The 22,571-nt window shown below is 40.6% G+C and overlaps 4 protein-coding genes across 4 annotated transcripts; 2 read left to right on the top strand and 2 right to left on the bottom strand.

The window, feature by feature from the left end:
* The first annotated feature begins 1,546 nt into the window (after positions 1 to 1,546).
* Positions 1,547 to 7,563, top strand: wrnip1 (WRN helicase interacting protein 1). Its single transcript, XM_074688247.1, has 7 exons — positions 1,547 to 2,234; positions 2,758 to 2,952; positions 3,323 to 3,552; positions 4,730 to 4,950; positions 5,534 to 5,689; positions 6,597 to 6,676; positions 6,820 to 7,563. The coding sequence occupies exons 1-7, from the start codon at positions 1,569 to 1,571 to the stop codon at positions 7,099 to 7,101; spliced, it is 1,830 nt and encodes a 609-aa protein (XP_074544348.1). The 5' UTR covers positions 1,547 to 1,568; the 3' UTR covers positions 7,102 to 7,563.
* LOC141804246 (chymotrypsin-like elastase family member 3B) lies at positions 7,480 to 9,145 on the bottom strand. Its single transcript, XM_074688582.1, has 7 exons — positions 9,106 to 9,145; positions 8,838 to 9,009; positions 8,475 to 8,600; positions 8,193 to 8,329; positions 7,937 to 8,079; positions 7,702 to 7,854; positions 7,480 to 7,622 (listed from the first exon to the last, which is right to left on the bottom strand). The coding sequence occupies exons 1-7, from the start codon at positions 9,143 to 9,145 to the stop codon at positions 7,605 to 7,607; spliced, it is 789 nt and encodes a 262-aa protein (XP_074544683.1). The 3' UTR covers positions 7,480 to 7,604.
* Positions 9,146 to 10,397: 1,252 nt separating this feature from the next.
* On the top strand, positions 10,398 to 17,936 carry dhx30 (DEAH (Asp-Glu-Ala-His) box helicase 30). The gene is made up of 19 exons (XM_074688246.1): positions 10,398 to 10,596; positions 10,788 to 10,924; positions 11,037 to 11,147; positions 11,236 to 11,493; positions 11,574 to 11,723; positions 11,819 to 11,971; positions 12,127 to 12,597; positions 12,784 to 13,167; positions 13,260 to 13,338; positions 13,427 to 13,531; positions 13,621 to 13,796; positions 13,908 to 14,114; positions 14,218 to 14,299; positions 14,395 to 14,588; positions 14,701 to 14,860; positions 15,119 to 15,276; positions 16,109 to 16,209; positions 16,302 to 16,441; positions 17,307 to 17,936. Exons 1-19 carry the CDS (start codon positions 10,425 to 10,427, stop codon positions 17,564 to 17,566), a joined length of 3,498 nt encoding a protein of 1,165 aa, XP_074544347.1. The 5' UTR covers positions 10,398 to 10,424; the 3' UTR covers positions 17,567 to 17,936.
* An 85-nt stretch (positions 17,937 to 18,021) lies between these two features.
* LOC141804635 (alanine aminotransferase 2) lies at positions 18,022 to 21,787 on the bottom strand. Its single transcript, XM_074689186.1, has 11 exons — positions 21,683 to 21,787; positions 21,508 to 21,597; positions 20,928 to 21,036; positions 19,786 to 19,919; positions 19,456 to 19,699; positions 19,290 to 19,369; positions 19,078 to 19,211; positions 18,727 to 18,901; positions 18,496 to 18,651; positions 18,253 to 18,365; positions 18,022 to 18,118 (listed from the first exon to the last, which is right to left on the bottom strand). The coding sequence occupies exons 1-11, from the start codon at positions 21,785 to 21,787 to the stop codon at positions 18,028 to 18,030; spliced, it is 1,431 nt and encodes a 476-aa protein (XP_074545287.1). The 3' UTR covers positions 18,022 to 18,027.
* Positions 21,788 to 22,571: the final 784 nt, after the last annotated feature.

Genomic DNA, 22,571 nt, shown 5'->3' with positions numbered 1-22,571 from the left:
CTTCATCTCCCAGAAGCAGCGCATGGTTTTCACATTCTCAAAGTATGGGAATAAGGCCAGTCTGGTCATGTTTCGTCTGTTGGCACACTGGTGGACTGACTTCAGCTTGGCTATTCTCACTGTGGTGGACACTTGGCTGTTAAAATTTCCCACTAAGCACTCACTGTCTTCAAGGCCTGGTTGACCTCTCTTGGGTGTTCCTCTTGGCCACAGTCCTACCTGAAGAACAGGAGAAATCAGTTTGTTTAAACTTGTTGCTTATAATTTTTTTCAATTTCTTTCTTTCTTTCTTTTTTCTTTCCTTCTTCTTATAGTAAACCAAAAATATAATCATGTAGCGTTGCACTGTTTACTTGTCAAATTTGTCAGTTTCTCTTATGAAACTTTGTACCATCATAATGTTATAGCCTACAGTATAAATTAATTAACTATTGGGTGAAACTTGTGTAACTGATAAATGTAAATAGGTGTAACCAATTTTTCTCGAAAAAAAAAAGACTATAAATGGCAATCTACTACACTGTAAAAATGAAATTAAAAATATTTTAAACCAACTGAACCAAAAGTAGAGAGAAAACATTGTTGTCTACTTCATACTGACTTGCTCACTGCAGCAAAACCCATTTTTCAAGTTTAGAAATTAAATCTTTCGAATATACTTTGAGATTATATATATCTAATAAGAAATACTCTATTTCATCAGTACACTTGCATAACTTCTAGGAAGCTGAATTATTTAATGCATGTCATGCTTTTGTGGTTATATTTGTAAATTTAATATGACTGGGGTTTTTTTTTAATTAGTGAAAAATGTAAAGAAAGAATGTCATATTAAGTCCTATGACACCAACAGAAATGCAAATTACACATTTAAACAAATAGCTCACGTGTTGTTTTAAAACGTTTAAGGCGTATTTTCGATACCAGCCCTTATTTGTTACTGGCCTTATTACTATGTCATTCTCGGAGAGCTTTAAAGTGCACCCTGTTTGTAATAAACGATGAAATGAGTCATTTTTTAATATCCGAAACTTAATTAATGTCACTGGGTAAAAAACATACCGTACTACATTAGATCTCGGATTTAAAAGTAAATGAATTACTTCTCAGTATAACTGAAATTTCTCTATTTGGGACTTGCTGCCTTCACGTACTGTCCTTTAGGATGGGAAAAAAATCGCTGAGTCACATATTATTTTAGTAATTGCAAAACACACCATGCCCTCAGATTGACCAGCTAATATAAAGGAAAGAATGTATTTCTTTATGAAGCCCAGCATTTGACAAAAAATGCATTGCTGTATGAAAGTGTTCTGATGTCGGACAGTCCCAGCAGCACATGAACGCAAACAGAAAGTGAGTAAGACATATCAGGAAGTCTACAAAGAAATTTTTAAACATGGACATACGGTAATAAATGTCGTTTTTAGTTTCTGAGCTACACGGGGGTTAGTCACAGTTTTGCGTATATTAGTGTTTTTGGTCAAAAAAAAAAAAAAAAATTAACGTTAATCTCGGGGCCCTGTTTGGTCACGTGACAAGAGGTCAAACGTTTCGCGGGAACCAAAATGGCGAACGAGATGACATCTGCCGCACAGGACTCAGTGCAGTGTCCGGTTTGTTTTAAAGACTTCAAGTCCTCCACAATCAACAGACATCTAGACGTGTGTCTGCTTAAAACAGCTGCCGGCGGGACTCCGTCCACAACAGAAGAAAGTGAACCTCCTTCGAAGAAATCCCGCATTGGTGTCGAGGCAGCACCGCCCAGCTCCAGTGTCAACAAACCTTCGACCAACTCACCCCCTCCATCCTCCTCAGTGTCGGGGACTTCATCTTCTTCACTATTCTCTCTGTTTCAGGCCAACAAGTGTAAAACTCCAGCTCAGAATGAACGACGTGGTGTGTTAACAGGTGAACAAGCAGCAGTTGCTGCTGTCAACAAGGGAATTAAACGTGACTTGCAGAATGATTCGGACCTTGGACCTGCAGGTACCGATAACCTGAAGAGTCAACAATCAGGATCGAACGCACCGAATATGAAGACATCAAATAGTATCCCTCCGCGGGCACTGCTGTCGATGGATAAACCTCTCGCGGAGATGCTGAGACCAAACACACTTGAGGACTACTTTGGCCAGAGCAAAGTTGTAGGTCATGAAACACTCCTCCGCTCTCTTCTGGTGTCCCAGGATATACCATCTTTGATCCTCTGGGGTCCACCGGGGTGTGGAAAGGTGAGAGTGATTTTTTTTCAGTAATTAGTCCCTCTTCCTTTTGTATAAAGCTCGATTAACTTTTCTTTTTTTCATTTTTTCACATTTATATACTGTTTATTCTACCCATAACATGCAGATAGAAACATAGTTCAGTCTCTCATTTAATTTAGTTATGCCTCCTTATGCTCTTGAAAGCTGCATAGCATTTTTAAAGAGTGGGTTATCACATCTCTGGCTGTCAGGTTGGGTCTCACAAGTGCCATATGTAACACCTGAATACAGCATGTTAATGACTTCTTAGGCATGCCAAGCTACTGGCATGGATTGTTATTCAGCAGCTTGTCATACTTAGACTTTGTCAACATGCTTCAGTAACAATCTACCTCATTTACTCCCTCTGTTTGTTGTCTTACAGCATTCAGGTTGCACAATCAAAGGGTTATTTTTGGTGTGTGTTAAGGAGATGTAGTTGCTTATGAGGGTGCCAGAATTATGTTCAAGATGGTTTCTATGTTAAGTTTTTTTTTTTTCTGTTTTTCAGACCACCCTGGCTCACATAATTGCCAGCACTAGTAAAAAGAGGGGCACAGCACGTTTTGTGACTCTTTCTGCAACCAGTGCGTCCGTCAATGATGCAAGGGAGGTGATAAAGCAGGCGCAGAATGAGCTGCGGCTGTGCAAGAGGAGGACCATCCTGTTCGTTGATGAAATTCACCGCTTCAACAAATCCCAGCAGGTGTAGTTTCGAGCCAGAAAGATGAACCAGTCAATGCAGTTTTGATTGACTTAAAGAGATGAACAACTGGAAGTTTATAAGCTTGTGTATACGTTTTTTCACTTTCTATCTGAAATAAATAGTTTGAAGAAATATAAATATATATGTTATTTGATGGATCTTGTGCTGACATTTAGGCAATTAGACTGCAGTGGTTTTGAAGTATGTTAGATAAAATAATGAGCCCACAATGTGTTGTTTTGTCCTCCTGATTGGTAACCATCAAACAAATACTTACTCTTGATATCCTGTCATTTCAGGGATAGTCTCAGTGGCACTTTTGTCCCCCCATGTCCTTTTTGCTTATTTTCTTTTCCGACAACATCTGCAGGACACCTTTCTTCCTCACGTAGAGTGTGGGACCATCACTCTGATCGGGGCGACAACAGAAAATCCGTCCTTCCAGGTAAATTCAGCCCTGCTGAGCAGGTGCAGGGTGCTGGTTCTGGAAAGGCTCTCTGTGGAGGCAATGGGCTCGATCCTGGACAGGGCCGTGGCTACTCTGGGGATCAGAGTCCAGGGGCGAGATACTGAAGATCAAGACCAATCAGATGGACAAGGGTAAGTTCTCTCCTGGGGTCTGAATCTCTGAACCATCAGTTTTAAATCCCATGGTGAAGCTTGTTCTCTTCCTCTGTTCAGTCTCTGGGCTGATGTACATAGTATAGAGGAGGAGTTACTGCACACTGTTGGAGCCTCAGAAATCCTTTTAGCTCTGGTCTGGTGTGACATGTTGACAGACAAGAATTTGTATATGATTTGTTGACAGTGAGGCAGCTGTTAAGTGCTGTCTGGAGATGGGTTGTGATGATGATAGTGTGATCCAGAAACACAATAAAACACCTTTATCCAATGAATTGTTTGCCATGTATTGAAATCTTGGCCTGTGACACATGGTGAGATTCGGGGGTTAGTGGGCTAACATGGGGTCTAAACCAGAATGAAGCTGGCTTACTTTTATCCAGGATAAATCAACATAGCAACTCATCATCACAGCTTTCCTGCTTTCTATCAAAGAGCGGGTTCATATCAGGTAAGCAGACTAAAACATGTAACAACTTATATAAACTTCCCTGTAATGTGATCTGTTAAATAGACGGGTGTTTCTATTGCTTTGTTCACACTGTTGTTATGAATGCATCCAGTAAACAGAAAATAAAAGACTACTGCAATATTTTAAAAGATCTGATAATTACTTTTATTACAAAAAATGTGTTCTTATTAAGATTTTATCAAAGATATTTAAAATACCCCAAGTAAAATGCCCTTTTTTTGAACAGATACATGTTTTTCGTGCATTTACAGAGCGTTACGATGAGCAGGTGCAGACAGAACATTGTCGAAGTGCTAGAATGAAGGAATGTACAGCAGATATTGATGATACTTCCTCTTTCATATTTAATGAGACCTGTCCCTGGGTCTAATTTTGACACCATTTAAGATGCGTGGGGTTCAGAGGAGCCAAAAAAAGTGGCACCCTGCAGAGAGCTTGTCAGCAAAGACAGTTTAGAGATGTGGATGATAGCAAGACTTTGGCAAGGTCATGTGTCTTGGGGGATATCTTGTAGCAGTTTGCAACCTTAAACTTATGCAGTATGATCATTCACACAAGTTTAATTAAAAGAAAGGCTTTATATAAACATTAATATCACTTTTGTTTTTATTTCACAACAACCACATACTCTATGTATTTACTTCCTAATTAATACAGTTTATCAGATGTATATGTGTTTCCTAGGCCAAAGATTGTCATTGAACAAAAAGCTCTGGACACCATAGCCCACCTTTGTGACGGTGACGCAAGGACAGGTCTTAACAGTCTTCAGCTGGCTGTTCAGGCTCAGCTCAACTTGGCTCAGTTCAACTCAGCAGGACCTGATGGTTCTCAGGAAATACTGGTGAAGGAGGAGCACATCAAGGAAGGTCTTCAGAGGTCCCATATTCTTTATGACAAAGCTGGTAAGCTCACATGTTCATGTCTGTCAAGTTGGTAGGTTTTAAAAACCAAAGGGAGGAACCTGGAGGTGTCTAGATCTGTCCACTGTTGCTTTGAAGTGATGTGAACATTTAGTTTGTGCAAAACACATGCAGGTATTACAGTTCAGACAGGCAGCATCATAAGGTGGAGCAACACTGTCCTTGTAATATGATATATAGAAACTAAAACTGTATAAAAACAATGCTGACTCACTCATTAGCCTTGTTATACTCAGATTATTAACACTTTTCCATCTTCTTCTGTATGAGTACCTGCAAACAACTTGCTCTCAGCTTATATCCAGCCCAATACTAAACAAATCCTTCATGCCCTTGTGTTACATAACATGTCAGCTGTCCAAAAGACTGAGATTTACTGTTCCCTTCATATGGTGATGAAACTGTCCCTGGGCTTGATTAACAGTCTCTGTGGTGACATTAATTTTATTGCAGCTTTAGACCTTCTGATCATTCTTTGGTGCAGTTATTTTCTTAGAGGTTTCTAAAGGTTTGAAAGTTTGTTTCATGGAGCTAACTTTTCATCGTCATTGTTCTTTTCTGTAAGGTGAGGAGCATTACAACTGTATCTCAGCTCTGCATAAGTCCATGAGAGGCTCCCATGAGAATGCGTCACTGTACTGGCTGGGCCGCATGCTGGAGGGTGGTGAGGATCCTCTCTATGTGGCTCGAAGGCTGGTCCGCTTTGCCTGCGAGGATGTGGGTAAGTGGAATGTGTAGTTTTATGATCACAAGTTTTTAATGGTGTTACGAGCATAACAACGCTGCGGCTAACTTCTGGTAATAAGATCACATTAGTCTGGTCAGCTGTCTTCACTGCTCCAGATGATGGATACATTTTAAACATGTCTGTTTAAAGGATCCAGTCATGACTGCATTTCTCCACATACCTCTTTTGTTATTGACTCTCTGGAGTTACTTTTATACATAAAGCTCCTCTATGGAGTTTGTTGCTAATTTTTGAAACCGACTGAAACTTTTTTTTTCTTTGTATGAGCTTTAAAAACAAAAATGAACATCAGCTGAGAGAAATGCTATTTCTGTGCACTAATTTGTAATGCTGGAATATACAGGCACAAGCCGTAGATACAGACTTTTGCTGCATTTTTATTGGCAAAGAGACACCACAAGTCACAGATTTGACAGCTCCAAGACAGCAGGATGGATTTTTGTCAAAAAAACATCAAACTTTATTTCAATGTTTTGTCCAAAAGAGGCACCAAAAAGGACACAGAATGAAAGTTCCTCATAGGAGCTTTAAATTTTCTTACCCTAGTTTTATTTTTTAACTGATTTTATACTATCATGTAAAATAGTAGTTGTTTTAAGATTTTTGTATCATAACACTTATTTATTCATTTTCAGACCTTTTTAAAACTTTTTTAATGTAAAATTCCAAAACAAAGGTTCTTGTACTAGTACAGTAAGTAATACTTTGTACCATGGCTATCATTGCACTCTTTGATTCTGAGTAGTTTTGTAGTCTGAGAAAAAATGTATCTACTCAGGCAAACTAGAGGGCTATAGCTATTGTCAGAGTAATTACAGTATAAAAACAAAAAAAGGTTTTTAATGTGGTCTGACACTTTTGAGTCTCCTGTTTTGCTCAGGGATGGCAGACCCTGCTGCTCTTCCTCAGGCTGTGTCTGCCTTCCAAGCCTGCCACTTCATCGGGATGCCTGAATGTGAGGTAAGTCTGCCTGACTTTGTACACTGATTAATTTTATTCATCAAATGCTGCAAATAGATATAACTCTGAGGGTTTTTTTGTTTTGTTTTTTAATCATTTTTCCTCTGTGTTGTTTTTCCTGTCTTCTATCCACTGCTCATCAGGTGATCTTGGCCCAGTGTGTAGTCTACATGGCTCGAGCTCCCAAGTCTGTCGATATCTACAAGGCTTATGCTAACGTAAAGGCCTGTCTGAGGAATCACAAAGGTCCCCTGCCTCCTGTCCCTCTGCACCTCCGTAACGCCCCCACCAGGCTGATGAAACAACTGGGCTACGCTAAAGGCTACAAGTACAACCCAGCCTTCAGTGGCCCTGTGGAGCAGGAGTACTTACCTGAGGAGCTGAGGGATGTAGACTTCTTCACCTGGACACCCTCAGACCTCTGAAAAATGGTGGTAATAATGCCTAGTGCCAACTAAGCTAATGCTGCAGATCAGTAAAATGACATGAAATGTCTGTACTGCTGAAAAAAGCTCTTGACTGACGTTTTTTTTTTTTCATTGTCAAGTTAATTATCAACTCATTTATCGATCAACAGAAACACCAAGTTATGTTCAAAGTACCAACAGTTTTGCTAAACCCTTTTGTTTCTGCATGCAAGATACACATAGGCAGTTAAATCATGCTCAGTCGTGTTTACAGAAAAGACAGTCACTGAAATGATTAAAACCTTTAAAGCTGAAAGCCTTTGTATTTACAAAATACACATTTAAATGTTTACCATATTAATTACGTTTGTTCACCTTCAGTCCGTCCTTGTAAAGTTTTCTATATTGCACAATTTGATTGATATTTTTACATTATAATCTGTATGTACTTCCATAAACAACAGACATAAAAGAGTTTTATTAAACAGTTTATTGTTCTTTCTCTTCTTGTGGAAGCGTGTTTAGTTTTTGGCCATGGTCTGAAAGGAAACAAAATGAGATTAAGTTCGTATATTTCATAATATATTAACTTGATGTTCCCATGTCATTGTACCTCACCTCACTGATCCAGGGGATGAACGAGGCCACCCGTGTGAACATTGTGGGCTTCTTAGGAGTGTTACAGCCTCGCCCATCCACAAAACTTGTCACTCCTTCAACGTACCACCTACCATCTCTGCCCTTACAGTTCAGAGGGCCTCCAGAGTCTCCCTGGGAAAAAAAAAGAGTGATGTATTGTAGCAGTGAAAAGAGAAAAGTCTCAAAGTATGTGGGTTGTGTTTTTGTTCCTCACATGGCAGGCTGACTTGCTTTCTCCTCCTGCACAGACCATTGTTGTCTTTGCTGAGCTCCCCCACCAGTCGCTTTGACTACAGGTGCTGTGACCCACCACAGGAAGAAGAGCCTGCTGCAGGGTAGTAGCCGGAGGACCTCCAGCTACAGAAAAATGTCTTATTAATGGGAATTTGAATGATACTTTTCAAGTCAATGAGTGTGAGAGCTATTCAGCTATTTGATTTTCACAGAAGTGCACAAACAGCAGGTCTTACAGTAAAGACGACCCCAGCCAGTGACGTAGCAGGGCTGGTTGTGGGCGAGAGCAGCACCCTCCTGAGGCAGACAAGCCAGCTGAACCTTGTCGTTGATAACTGCACTTTTCTCCAGTTTAAGCAAGGCAATGTCATTCCTACACAACAGGAAGAAACATGAGCGGTTGAATTTTTTTTAAGTTTACAAAGAGCAGGCACTCACTTCAAAGACATTTAATCTGTTTCTTCAATAATTCAACACAGATCTGATGCACTAGATGTTAAAAATGTGTCGTTACCTACCCACAAGAAACACAGTTGTCATTCCATTTGGGATGGATGAACATTTTTGAAACCATGATAAACTGCTCAGGCCCCTCTTCCTCATTCATGTCATGTTCAGCAAGTACAACCCTGTACGTGTGGAATCTGGAAAATAAATAGTTCACTTTTTACTCCTTGAGTTAGAGTAGTATATAAAGTAGTAGTAGTAGTAGTAAAGTAGATAAAAAATTAAGACCAAACAAGTACCACAGGATGCTTTGCACTGCTTCAGGGTGTCATACTTCTTTATTCTAACCTGGACTTCTTGTTTGATCTTGTTTGAGAAGATTTTTTTTTTTAACTGCATGGCTGAGAGTGAATTAGAATTAAATATATCCTCACGTGATGCAGTGTGCTGCAGTCAAGACCCAGTCTGGAGCAATAAGCGTTCCCCCACAAGTAGGAAAGAAAGTCTCCACAGAAACCTGCCATGGCCAGCTGTATGGCTGAGCTTCTTCTCCGTTCACCACACGGCCAGAGATTTCCAGGGCGCTGGGTACACCACACCCAGAAACTTTAAAAAAAAGAAAAGGGAAATTAAGTGTTTCTTTGCTGTAATAAGAATATGTTCTATTTCCATGATGGAAGTAAATGTTTAATGCTGACTCACCAGTTGTGACAATCAGGAGGAGGTAAAGTGCCTGTTCCATCTCTTATTCATTAAGCAGAGCTGACCCATGATGCACAGCTATTTATGGGCAGCAATCCAGATGATACCAAACACAGCCTGGGAGTTTTCCTCCCATGTCCCAGGTGGAAAAACAGGCTGTGTTCCATAAAGGAGCTAGATAAACCAACTTTACACTGTATGCAGCATGTACAGAATGAAACACACATTTTTTTAAGTTTCTGTTCAGTCAATATTTCAAACTGTCTCTTTAAAAATCTATGTATATTTGAAAAACTCTGTGGACCCACAGCTGCTGGGATCAAAATGAGGGATTCATTTTAAATCAGAGCTTATAAATTATTTAATTCAGCTTGTTGACGAATGAGTGATCAAGATATTACAAATAGCCTTATGAATATGGGGGTATGTAATTGAAATTGATAACTGAAGAATTTGACTGTTATCTCAAACTAACCTTTCATGTAACTGGGTCAAAATCCTTTTAAATTTACTTGAATTGATCTTACACAGGATCTTCTTATCTAATGAATCAATTGCAATTTAACTGGTCTTAAATCAACTAGTTTTCTATTTAAATAAATATCAATGGGAGGCACTTTTAACTCCCAAAACCCAATTTAATGGTGTAAACATTGTTATTCAGCCTTGTTTGAACTTACACATAAACAAAAAAAAAAAAGAATAAATGTCATTTGGGAAAAGAACAAAACAAACAGTTCCATATTTGTTGAATATTACAGGGGTGGAAAAATAAAATGAGTTTCACATTATATCACATTATATCACATTATAACTTGATTTTTTTTTTTTTTAGAAAGTTGGTAAATAAATTTTTTATGATATTAATAATAATATTAAGAAGAAGAAGAATGATAATACAAATAAATTATTATTATTATTATTAGTAGTAGTAGTAGTATTATTAGTATTATTATTAATAATAATTAGTATTATTGTTGTGGTATAGATAGATAGATAGATAGATAGATAGATAGATAGATAGATAGATAGATAGATAGATAGATAGATAGATAGATAGATAGATAGATAGATAGATAGATAGATAGATAGATAGATAGATAGATAAAGATTGATTGGTTAATTCTCAAAGTGAGTTTCAAAGACTCAATATAAAAAATGTAAGCTCTTAATACTTGATACTACTACTACAACTATACTATTAAAATACCACTATTAGATACCACTTTCAAAACTTTTAAATCGATCCATATGGTGTCGCTGCGTACACGAAATTTACTATTACACAACACCGTAGAAGAAGAAATTGTAGTTTAAAGATGGCGCTACCCGGTGTTTCACTCGTGCGGCTTAGAGCTCTGTGTAATATCAGCAAATATGTTCATAGAGGAGGCCAAAGCGCGTCCAACTGGAGTAGAGAAATCCGCTATTACAGAACAAAAGCCCGGAGCTTTGATGAACTCAGTCCAGCGTCTCCACGGGCCAGACGAGGTGAGTATTAGCTGTTAGCCTGTTAGCCAGCGGGTGATAGCTGTCAGCCTCAAACTTCAAGGACATCATCGTATAAAGCATGACACTTATGTGTTTACCTTCTTAGTGTTACATTGATTTTCCGCTCATGTTGGTGTAGAAATACCTCATTGCTGGCATCGCTGTGGCTGACCTTTGCTGTCACTGTTTAGATAACGAGGCCCAGAATCTTTTGAAGGAGTTTCCAGATCCTAAAGGTATCCTCTACAGAACCATTTCCCGTTCACTGGGAACCAACGATATATCCCAGTTCATCCAGTACAGCTGCACTGATTATGGAAGGGTGAAGGTCAGAAATACTGTCACATCAAGATGCACAGTTCCTGTATGTACTATAACCCTACATACAATAGGTTGTGAAGCAGAAACATTTAGTCTTGTGTCATACTTTGTATCTCCAGAAAGCCGTTGTCAGGCTCCAGTGGCCTTGTAAGATCGAGGAGTTTGGATTTTCCGCGAAGCAGATTGATGCCGAGCGACTTGCTGCAGCTGCTGCTTGTCAGAAGCTCAGGGTAAGCTTAGAAAATAGTTTGACTAAAGTCATTGTTTTAAAATAATGAGCCATGTAAAATTCAATCCCTTCTCTTTTTCTGTGTTTAGGAAATGGGTGTTTTTGGCCCAAACAGTCAGCTCCCAAAGAAGAGATCTGCCAGGGAGGAACGGTGGCTACAATCACCTCTTTACAATGATGAGGATGAAAATGTTCGCTTTCCTATAAGGCTGGCCAGTGATGGAAGAAAGCAAGGGTTCCTTCCAGAGGACACTCCCCACACCTCTGAGGCTCTCTCACTGTTTCCACAACCTAAATCTCTCCTCACCAGGGTCATCCAGGTTGCAACGTCATCGAACAGAAGCAGGGTTTGTAGCTTCAATCTTGTATACAATTAAAGCAAAGCAGTCATGCTAAATCCTAAACCAGTCACTCTATATCTTCACAGGAGATGATGCAGTTTAGAACAACAGGAGGGAAGCTGAAGAACTGTGAGCTGACGCTGCACTGGCCTGAGAAGATGACATTTTCAGCCACTGCGAAAAACCGAGTGGCAGCAGAGAAAAAAGCTGCTGCTTTAGCCTGCATGAAACTGAAGGTGAGAAGAGAATCTGGGAAACTCTTAACCTTTTTACATGAATGTATGTATGTCAAGAGCTGTGTTTTATCTTACTCTCATGTCATCTGATTCAGGAGCTGGAGCTGCTGGATGACAACAACAACCCGCTGACACACGCCAAGTACCATCGAGAGGAGGTGAAAGAGGCTGGAGAGAGAGATAGACGACCCTTTTCACTGAGAGTCCCTGAATATCTGGAAGACAAAATGAGAGAGTACCTTGCACAGGTCATTCTTCCTTCATGTGATGCTTTTTTTCGTTTTGGCATTTTTAAGTATTTGGTACTGAGAGTGAGATCATAGAACATCCAGGGTCAAAACAATCCTTTACTTTTAGTTTTGAGTGGATGTTAATCTAAAACTGTTTCTTCATCTTGTAACAGTACCCAGTGGCAACAGAAGTGCAGAAGCTTTGGGAGGAGGAAGAAGCAAGAGGACAGCAGGCAGTAAATGAGGAGGATGAGGATGAAGAGGAAGACTTGGTGATGGACGCCATCACAGGCAGACCGTACAGGCCTCTTTCTGAACCGGAGGCCATGCGGCTTAGCTCATACCTGCAGGAGAAATGGAGGAAAGCGAACCCAGAGCTGAGCGTGGAGCTCCCAGTGGATGCCCATCGTCAGCGCGTGGTGTCTGCGATTCAGTCATCCAGGGTGGTGGTGATTGATGGTGAAACTGGATGTGGGAAAACGACAAGGATCCCCCGTTTCCTGCTGGAGGAGTGTGTGAGAGGTGGTGAGGGAGCCGAGTGCAACATTCTGGTGACACAACCTCGCCGCATCAGTGCTGTGTCTGTGGCCCATCGTGTAGCTCATGAGCTGGGTCCTGCTCTGAGGCACTCTGTGGGATTTCAGGTGAATGCACATTTACAGCTCACTTTTTCTGTTTTACCACGTGTTTATTCTGTCAGTAACTCTTAAGTGTCAGAATCAGCCATAGCATGTTCAGTGCATGTTTATTCTGTTACATGGTGCTTCGGTGATTTAACTAATAAAAATGTGAGTTTCTGCTAGTAAAACATAAGAAATCTTTCTGCTCAGGTGAGACTTGAAAGCCGCCCACCAGAGAAGAGCGGAGGAGCCATGCTCTTCCTCACAGTGGGTGTGCTGCTGAAGAAGCTGCAGTCAAACCCGTCCCTGAAGGGAATCAGCCACGTGGTGGTGGATGAAGTTCATGAGCGAGATATCAACACTGACCTGCTGCTGGCTCTGCTGCGCAACAGCCTGAATGAGAACCCTGACCTGAGAGTGGTCCTCATGAGCGCCACTGGGGACAAAGAGAGGCTGGCCCAGTACTTTGGAGGCTGTCCAGTCGTAAAAGTTCCTGGGTTCATGCACCCAGTGAGGGATAGATACCTGGAGGATGTGCTCAGAGAGTTAGGACGCAGCTTACCCGTCCAACAGGAGGAGACGACAGGCAAGCAGGTACAAGTTTTCAAGTGTTCACTGACTGTCATACATAAAATGTGGACATTTTTGAAAGTTTTTCATCTTCTGAATTTTCTTTCCATGTTTAGAGAAGAAAGGAGGACCTTTCCCCTGATGTAGATTTAGTAGCTGATCTAATCAAACACATTGACAAGCATGGAGAGCCTGGTAATAACCATACTTTACACTGAACTTGTTTTTTTATTGACGTACCAAGCTGTATAATTTAAAAAGAATCTTTCCCATCATGCTTCAGGTGCAGTGTTGTGTTTCCTACCTGGATGGCAGGAGATTAAAGCAGTTCAGGAGAAACTGGAGGCCAGCCATCATTTTTCCCCCGACTCACACCTGATCTTGCCGTGTAAGAGAGAACGGAAAGATTTACAAAAGAAGGGTGGGTTCTTCTCCTCATAATGTTTCATGTCTTTATTTTTTCCACCCTTTTTCTAGTGCACTCGAGTCTGTCAGTTGCAGACCAGCAGTTGGTGTTCCAGCGCCCTCAAGTGGGCCAGAGAAAGATTGTCCTCACCACTAACGTGGCTGAGACCTCAATCACCATTGATGACGTCGTTCATGTGGTGGATACAGGAACACACAAGGAACAGAATTATGACCCAAACACTAAGGTTGGTGTTAAAGTGATTTAGATGATGCTCCACGGAAGCTTGTGTTGTATTTTCTGAGGGGAGCATCCCTGTGTTAAACCCTGTCCACTTGGTTTATTCCTGGTTTTGCAGGTCTCCTGTCTGGACACAGTCTGGATATCTCGCTCTAATGTCACTCAAAGAAAAGGAAGAGCAGGGCGATGTCAGCCAGGACAATCCTACCACTTGTTCCCACGGAAGCAGCTGGAATCAATGACTCCCTTCACCATCCCCGAGATCCTGCGCACCCCTCTGGAGAGCCTAGTAGTTCAGGCCAAAATCCACAGCCCAGAATGCAAGGTACTGAGACAGAACAATAGCCTCTGTGTGCATTTTAATGACGTTTTTATGTTTTATATCCTATATGTACTGGATTTTAACGTTTCTCCTTTTCTGTGAGTAGGCTGTAGATTTCTTGTCCCAAGTGCTGGAGAGTCCAGAGAAAGCTGCTGTCAGAGAGGCTGTTCAAAATCTTCAAGACATTGGTGAGTAAACTGTTTTTTTATACATGTTTACTTATTGTAAAATATTCAGTGAGGGATGAGAACAAGGTATGATCTATTGATTATTACCTCCATAGGAGTTCTGGACAGAACCGAAACCCTGACACCTTTAGGAGAGCGCGTCGCCTGCATGTCATGTGACCCTCGACTCGGCAAAGTGCTGGTCCTCAGTGCGATGTTTAGATGCGTATTGCCCATGCTGTCTGTGGCTGCCTGTCTGACCAGAGATCCTTTTCACAACAGCCTGCAGAACAGAGCACTAGTTATCAAGGTGAGATGGTTTTGACATCAGCCGCTGTAGTTTTAAACTGGCACACACAGTCCAAACATCAAAGTGTGATATACGTCATCATCAATCGACTTTCTTGGTTCTTTCCATCCAGGCCAAAGAGGCTCTGAGCGCCTCTAGCTACAGCGACTATTTGGTGTTTGTCAGAGCTGTGTTGGGGTGGAGGAGAGCTCAGCAGGAGGGCGACAGAGAGGACAGGGATGACTATCTGGACCAACACACCCTGTCTAGGTTCAGCCTGAAATTCATCAATGGTGAGTCAGAACCTAATATCTCCATTCTTATTCTGAAGCTCAGATATGTTTGTACAGACATCTCCACCTTTTTGGTGGCTGTGTTAAGACTCAATTTTTTTATTTGTTTTTCCTGATCTCTCTCGAAATGAGATGTTAGCTGTCCGTCTAAAAAAAGACTCATAAATCCTCCAGAACTAAGTAGAATAGGATTTCCAATTTTTCCTTTCTTTAATTTTTCCCTCTTCTTTTTGTAAAATGATATCCACTCTGTTGCAGGCCTCATCTCTCAGTTCAGTGAGAATCTGCGCGAAGCAGAGGTGGTGCCTCATGCCAGTGACTGCCAGCATCAGTACTCGATGTACAACGAGCACAGCAAAGAAGATGAGATGCTTAAAGCTGTTCTGCTTGCTGGACTGTATCCAAACCTCATTCAGGTACACAACAATGAAGGAGAATACTTAGTCCTGGCTCTACAGCTGCGTTTCCACCAAGCACTCCGGTTCGGTTCGTCTCAGTACGGCGCGCATTTTGCGGCGTTTCCACTGACTTATCCCAGGACAGATCCCTAAAAACCAAGACGAGCCGGCCTACTTTTTGGGACTCTCTGTAGGAGTGCCAGACTGAACCAATCCGCTCTCGAAAGGTGGAGCAACACACTGCATACTGTTGATTGGTCAAAAGAATTGTCACTTACCCCAACAGCGGCTTCATTTCTCCTGGCGGCTCACAGACTTCTCTGAAACAAACCTTGATTGCACTTTGTATCAGAGAGCTACATGCCAATCACAGAGAGGACGAAATGCTGCATGTCTTCCATCTGTGCTCTTTGTTTACTGTGTCGCGTTTTTCTTCTTTGTTGGATTTGAAAGCAGGGTAAGCTGCTACGGCGTCACTCTATTGTTTAACAGCTGTGGCTTTCGGCATCCAGCTCACACACTTCCTACCACGAGAAGGCACAGTTTGCTGTGGAAACACAAATGGGATTATGCTTAACTGTACCAAACCGTCCCAAACCATACTGAACCGACCCGGACTGCTTGGTGGAAACGCGGCTTAACATGACCTAAAATAGACCATAGATCATGTAGTGTTATGCTTTAGATCTTTGCTCTTTCAGCAGAAATACTACTTCTGATACCAAATTATATTTGTGGTGGCTTTGTTCTTGAAATGAAGACATCATTTTACCCATTGTGGCAATTTTTAAGCCTTCTCTGCGTTTCTCTAAAAAGGGAAGTCCTCTACATGTCATCCTTTTTCTCTTAGGTGAAGAAAGGTGTTGTGACCAAAGGGCGCTTCCGCCCCGACAGTATTTCTTTCCGCACATTCAGTGGACCTGTGCTGCTCCATCGCTCCTCTGTGAACAGGTTTGAGCTACAAAATTAATCTACAGCAGATGTTGGTGTCACATTCACAGTGTGAATCTTAACTCACTGAGGATTTTTGTTTTTTTTTATAGAGGAAAAGCAGACCTCCCCAGCCGCTGGCTCACCTTCTTTAGTGCTGTCAAGTCCAATGGGAATGTTTTCATCCGAGACTCTTCCATCGTCCATCCGCTCCCCCTGCTGCTGCTCACGGACTGTGACATCACTGAGAGAGGTAGGGCATGGACTCAGGGAGAAAAGTCAGGATGTTTCCTGAGGTCCATCACTGACTGGGGCAGATCATTTTCAGTAGGGAACTGGTGGGGCCCTAAGTGATAATTTATTCATCAGGCCCTGATTATACAGCTCTATATTTAAAGAGTTAGAAAACAAAGACTGTAGAGTTTGAAGGTGGCTTTGAAGCTGAGCTGGGCTGGAGAGCAAATTTATTTTATTTTATTGGCTTACAACCTCTTCAATAAGCTATGTTTGGGAGCTTCAAAGAACAAGTTTTGCAGTCTCTGGACTTTGCTTCCTTTCTCCCCAAATCAAAGACTATCTATCAGTAAAAAAAATGGTTAATAATTTAAAGTTTCACTCATTGTCCAAATGCTTCCATTAATTTTTAGTTTGAGGCTTTTTTTCCCAAAGGGAGCAAAGTGCACTGGCTATCAATGAGTGACAAGGTTAATGTCAATATGTAAGCCTATTGGTCAAGAAACCCCCCTGCTGACAGTGTGTTTATCTAGTTTAAACAGTCACAGTCTGTTGTATTTTGAATTGGAGAGTAAAACTTATTTTTTGCTTTATGCCTCACTTGCATTTGCCCTCCTTTACAGTAACAATGGAAAAGTCATCACATGTTAAGGTCACAAAAAGATGCATTTACAGAAGCCATTGATGTTTTTATATTTATTTCTAACAAAGTGTTCAAACACCTGTTTGGCATCTCCATGGCACATCATTTCAAGTTTGTACATTTAAAAAGGCACCATGCTTAAACCAACTTTGTGATGTTTTAGAGAGCTGCTCCTCTGAAATCATTCCTTATAATTTGAAAACCTTTCCCCATAAACTCTCTTTTCCCTTCATTTTCTCAGTGAATGGAGGCAGGGTGGAAGTGTCACTCAGCGGACACTCTCTGGTTCGCTGTGAACTTCCAGTTAACACCTGGGAGCTGCTGTGGGAGCTGCGTACTTCCATTCAGACAATGCTCCACCGCAACCTCAGGGATCCCAGCAAAGTAATCAGCCACTCTGCCCAAGACGGAAAGCTCATCTCTTTACTCGTAGAGATGCTCAACAACACAGACTCCAACCCTTTTAATCACAACCACAACAGTTTCGGAGAGCTGGATTAATGGCATTTGGAGGACTTTCAGTATGTGTCTGCTAGATCTACTGGCCAGTAGAGAGGAGCCCAAGAGGATGTTAATGTTTATCTTGTTAAATACTTAATGAAGTATATCACATGCTGAAATGGACTGGTTGAGAGCAGAATAACACCTCCTCCCCTCAGCCTGCAGCTGTTATTGGATGAATGATGAACTCAGCATGTATAAATCCATTGGTTTGGATTTTGGACTGTGGCTGCCTATTTGAGGTTATTTGCTTTGTAAAAAGCAGAAGTTGAATGTTACTCTAATTGAGTAAAGACAGAAGATTACTTGATAATGGTCAAAGACTTTGTGTGACAAATAATGTTCTATTTATTGCAATAAATATTAACACAGTGACACAAGAATTATAATTAAATCTTTTTATTGCTTGTCATGAATGATTTTTACAGAATATGAACTTCAAGATCGTACTTTGCCTTTATTTAAGAAAGATCTCTCATAAACTGTGTGTGAAAGCTGGTAATGCGTCTCAGAACTTCTTCCATGGTTTCCTGAGGACTCATTATGCAAAATCTGCAGAAAAGAAAAGGTTAAAGATCCCATTTGGAACATTTAAATTGTTTGATTGGGTTGATTTATGTCTATTATATTCTAAAAGTCTTTTGAGGTTCATTTAGAAAAAAAAGTGCTTGTTTGTTTAATTTTACCTGATGTGATGAGTGCCCTCTTTTTGCCCGTACTCGCTTCCAGGAAGCACTAAGACACCAGCCTCCTCCAGCAGTCTCATACAGTAAAAAGTGTCTGGTTTCATCCCCATTTCCTAAAAAAAAAAAAACACATACATATCTGAAAAAAATGCTTAACAAAACACCAGAAATCGGTTATTTTCATTGATGATAATGCTTCAGTTTTGTGATTTTATAAATGGGTTTTTGAGATGACAATATCACCTCTGCTTGCTGGATAGCTTTAGCTGGCAGAAACAGCCTCGGGAACACAAACGACCCCCCCTCCACAGGCTGGCAGCTGAAACCCGGCAGGCTGTTCAAAACCTCCCTCACTCTCTTTGCGTTGTGAATCAGCGCTGTCCTGATGTGCTCTACTTCCTGCAGAGGAGAGGGTGAGACTTAGGGAGTGAAAAATGAAGATACTTCTGCGTTAAGTCACATCTGTGGTCCCACCTTGTGATAGAGTGGGTATGAGGGATCCCCAGGTTGTGGAGGGTTGATCATCAGATCCAGGGCCAGCTGACCCAACACGGGTGCACAGGTATCTGTGGAGAACATAGTGTGGATGTGTTTCATCACAGTGGGGTCCACATTCACTAGCTCCACATATCCACCACGCAGACCACACCTAGCAGGGGAGAAACAAAGAGTCTGATTATTAGCTCTCTCGGTCTTCCTGTTGTAGCATTTTTTTTTCTTTAGCAGCTCAGTAGTTGTAAAAAAACATCCATTTGCTTTTTTGCAGCTTAGCACAAGGCAGTTGAAACACTATTTACTCTCCTTAAAGCTAGAAAATGAACCCACTCTGCTATGAAGCCTTTAGATGCTGAATGGAAAGATGCCAGCTCCACTGTGTCTGAAAGAGGAGGACCCATCTCTGCGAGAACCCTCTTGTAGGAGACAAACTCACTGTTCTCATAAAGCAAGTCCTGATAGACCTGTAGACAACATACACAAAATTCATTTTCAATGCAACATTTAATCATAACATCTAAAAAATCCATTTAGACATCCACCTCATCAGCTAGAAGGAAGAGCCTCTTCTCAGACACAAAGCGAATCACATCCTGCATTGATTTTCTGCTTTGGACCTGACCTGTATGCACGAAAAACAGCAAGTCAGCATCATTTTTGGAACATAAATATGCGACATTTGGTCTTTTGATGGTGACGTTCTCATACCTGCAGGGTTTCCAGGGTTTGTGACAAACAGAGCGATAGGGTTACACTGTCCTTTTGCTGAATCCAGAGCGCGTTGGAGCTCCTCCACCTGTAGCTGCCAGCCTTGCTCCTCGTTCAGGTAGTAGGGGACGACAACTCCTCCCAGACTCATGATGGATGAATTGGTGGTGCTGTGGTTTGGGACTGGGGTAATCACTCCTGTTCTGGGTGAGGCCTCGCTGTTCAATAAGATCTTCAGGATGTTCTAGCAAGCACAGGAGAAACACTGGGTTAACGATAATGAAGCTCATCAGCAGAGAACATTACAGCATGTCTGTAACAGCCAGTTACCCCGATGGACCACTGTGATCCTGGACTGATGAAGATGTTTTCAGGGGAACATGGGACCCCTCCATCTCGTCTCGTTATAAATTCAGAGATTCTCTGGACGATCTCATGTATTCCTGCCGTAGCTGTGTAAGAGCCTGAAACACACAAAAACACACTGAGTCATCAGAGAGCTGGGATGACACTGCAGAGTCGACTTAATGCATTATTTTATTATTTATTTAAATGTTTTATAATACAATATAGCATTAAAATGTTGCATGTACTGTACAAAGCCCATATACTACCATATGTATTTTACCACGCTAAAAATGGCTCCTGCATTTCTATAGTCTAGTTTTAGTGTTTGTTTTATACATTTAATGCCTCCTTTCATTGTTTTTTTTTCTTTTTATCTGAAGGGTAAAGCTCCAAAAAGCAACTTTTGTGTAACCAACAATATCAAACGCCAAAATATTCAATTGATGAAATTCTAAAACTCCAAAAATCATTAAGCTCTCACTTTTAGGGATATTTTACAATCAAATGTTTGGCGTCATTAATCAAGAAATTAATTACAGTATTTATTAAATTTACTAAGATTCGCAAAAGCTTAAAAAGAAACGAAATAAAGCAACGTTTCTGAAATTCTTGAATAGTTTATTCACAAAATTAACAACAAAAAAACTCCTGTAAAGTTATGGGGTCTCGCTAAGGATGTCAATGTAGTTTCATCAGACATGGTAAAAATGAGTTTGGAAAAAAATCTTCATGACCTCCGTCTTGAAAGTGGTGATATTTAAAGTTTGCACTGAAAAATTGACTTTTATTGAGAAGATTTAAATTAAGTCATTCAGAAAAATGTGAAAACCATGGAAAAGAACTAATGCATTTCTTAGCTATCTTCCAGTTTGCTTTTTATTGCCTCACAGAGCCACAAGCAGAATCACTGACTGATTCACCTGATCTTGGCTGTTTTTGTATGATGGTAATTGGAAAAATTGGACAAAGATATACTAGAATTGGCAAAACAAGCTTTTAAAAAAGCAATTCACCTCATTATTGTTGTAGCAAAGGTCTACAGGAAAGTGTAAACTTTAGTGGAATTTGACCAAGCTTATTAACTTTTAAACATGTTGTATTCACATTTCATGAACAGCCCTTACCTACACTCCCGCCGGCACATTCCCTGAGCAGCCTCTGAGCTCTTTGCTTGACATCCACTGGAAATGTGCTACTTTTTATAAGCTGAGGATACAGACATGCAGCCAGGACCTTAAAAGAGAGAGTACTAACTTTCAGTTAAGTGGGCACCAAGCGTTTAGTCCATGCTGTGTTAAAGTGTAAAGATAAATTGTATCTATAGTCCACTAAGGTGTTAATAAAGCCCATCAGACAGCAGTGAGCAAACACATTAGTATGAACTCAGGATTCAACTTAAGTGCTGTGTAGATAATGAAAATGAGGAGAAATCAAAATCTACTTAATGATTCACTTTTTTGAAATAATAAGCTGAAAAACTGGTGACAAAGGGAAATACTGAAGGGAGACTAGTTTTTAGTAAACAATAAGAAATAAACTATTATTTGAGGACTTACTGAGAGCAAAATATTCAAACATAGTGTTACAACAAAATATACTGCAGTTATGGGTCTTAAAATTAGCACAATCAGAAGTACATTAAAGTTCAGATGCAAACTTATAAACCAATACTGCTTTGACATACACACACAAAAAAAAATGTACCTGTCGCACAAATGACAAAGGCTTCAGTCCTGACATATGCAGGTCGCCAAATGAAACATCCAGCACCTCTTTGTACGGCTTTCTCTCCCCCTGCAGATAGTTATCATCACAGGTATCATAAAACAAAACAAGAAGAAATTTCAACGAAACATCAATGATTTTTTCATTTCTTTACCTGTCTGAGCTCCTTCCTGATCATCTTGAGTCGTCTGGCCAGGATTTCATACTCCAGTGGCTTTATGCTCTTTACATTCTGACTTAACTCCTGCAGCACAGACATCTCTCTGACTTTTTCTAACCTCTATCAGACCAGCAGCTCTGTACAGCTGTGTGTCACCAGCAAACCTGCCTAAGGCCTTAAGTTGCATGATCATCAAGGCTTTCTGATTAAAATGAACAATGGGTGGAGTCTTTTCCTGGCACGGTGTCATATCACTCTTCTCCTTTACCAAAGCACTAGCTAAACAAAAATTGACTTCTTTGTTATGTATTAACCTTTAAGCATGACCCTGCATGTTACCAGCTGAAGTTAGTGGGTACTTATAAATCAGACTGCTTTTTTAAATACAATTTGTGATTATATTTTTTCCTACAAAGATTTGAAAAAGCCCTTATTTGATCAACATTTTTTAAATGATTAATGTTTACAGATGGAGCACAGCGCTTAACACAGACAACCAAGGTTTCAAGTAAAGTCATTAAAAAAGAGTAAATATGTAGCATAAATCCTGTGATAAACAGCTTGTTTAAAGTGTATTAAATATAACAAGATATTATTTTATAATCACTCCAGCAATACACACCTCCCTACACCATAATTTAGTACCCTTTTATTTGGCTTAATTATATGTAGACAGTTTATTACTGACACTGGACAATATCCGGTTTTGAGTAGCCTTTATAGCAATTTGAAAAAAAAAAGGGGGGGGGGGGGCATTGTTTGATGAGCTGTTTTGTAGGGACAGCTGCTTGAGCCTATTTGTAAGGTAGCCTTCCCATGTACAGAGGACCCCATCAGTGTTGTTTGGTTGCAGCATCAATTCTTGGTCCAGGTATGATTTGGT

Source organism: Halichoeres trimaculatus, unplaced genomic scaffold (genome assembly GCF_033239565.1).
Source record: "Halichoeres trimaculatus isolate MK-OKI-2021-1 unplaced genomic scaffold, fHalTri1.1 fHalTri1_scaffold_15, whole genome shotgun sequence".
Classification (NCBI taxonomy): Eukaryota; Metazoa; Chordata; class Actinopteri; order Labriformes; family Labridae; genus Halichoeres; species Halichoeres trimaculatus.
The sequence above is the reverse complement of the archived record's forward strand: the minus strand, read 5'-3'. Positions and strand labels throughout refer to the sequence as shown.

What these genes read in the sequence shown, in the direction of transcription:
- wrnip1 (XM_074688247.1), top strand. Translation starts at nt 1,569, where the DNA reads ATGGCGAACGAGATGACATCTGCCGCACAGGACTCAGTGCAGTGTCCG. An exon ending in GTCCACCGGGGTGTGGAAAG is followed by an intron (nt 2,235 to 2,757) that starts GTGAGAGTGATT and finishes TCTGTTTTTCAG; the next exon opens with ACCACCCTGGCTCACATAAT. An exon ending in CTTTGCCTGCGAGGATGTGG is followed by an intron (nt 5,690 to 6,596) that starts GTAAGTGGAATG and finishes TGTTTTGCTCAG; the next exon opens with GGATGGCAGACCCTGCTGCT.
- LOC141804246 (XM_074688582.1), bottom strand. Translation starts at nt 9,145, where the DNA reads ATGGAACAGGCACTTTACCTCCTCCTGATTGTCACAACTG. An exon ending in CCTCCTGATTGTCACAACTG is followed by an intron (nt 9,010 to 9,105) that starts GTGAGTCAGCAT and finishes TTTTTTTTAAAG; the next exon opens with TTTCTGGGTGTGGTGTACCC. An exon ending in GACAACTGTGTTTCTTGTGG is followed by an intron (nt 8,330 to 8,474) that starts GTAGGTAACGAC and finishes CCTGTTGTGTAG; the next exon opens with GAATGACATTGCCTTGCTTA.
- dhx30 (XM_074688246.1), top strand. Translation starts at nt 10,425, where the DNA reads ATGGCGCTACCCGGTGTTTCACTCGTGCGGCTTAGAGCTCTGTGTAAT. An exon ending in GTCTCCACGGGCCAGACGAG is followed by an intron (nt 10,597 to 10,787) that starts GTGAGTATTAGC and finishes GTCACTGTTTAG; the next exon opens with ATAACGAGGCCCAGAATCTT. An exon ending in TGACAAGCATGGAGAGCCTG is followed by an intron (nt 13,339 to 13,426) that starts GTAATAACCATA and finishes ATCATGCTTCAG; the next exon opens with GTGCAGTGTTGTGTTTCCTA.
- LOC141804635 (XM_074689186.1), bottom strand. Translation starts at nt 21,787, where the DNA reads ATGTCTGTGCTGCAGGAGTTAAGTCAGAATGTAAAGAGCATAAAGCCA. An exon ending in CTTTGTCATTTGTGCGACAG is followed by an intron (nt 21,037 to 21,507) that starts GTACATTTTTTT and finishes CTCTCTTTTAAG; the next exon opens with GTCCTGGCTGCATGTCTGTA. An exon ending in GAGGGCACTCATCACATCAG is followed by an intron (nt 18,119 to 18,252) that starts GTAAAATTAAAC and finishes TCTTTTCTGCAG; the next exon opens with ATTTTGCATAATGAGTCCTC.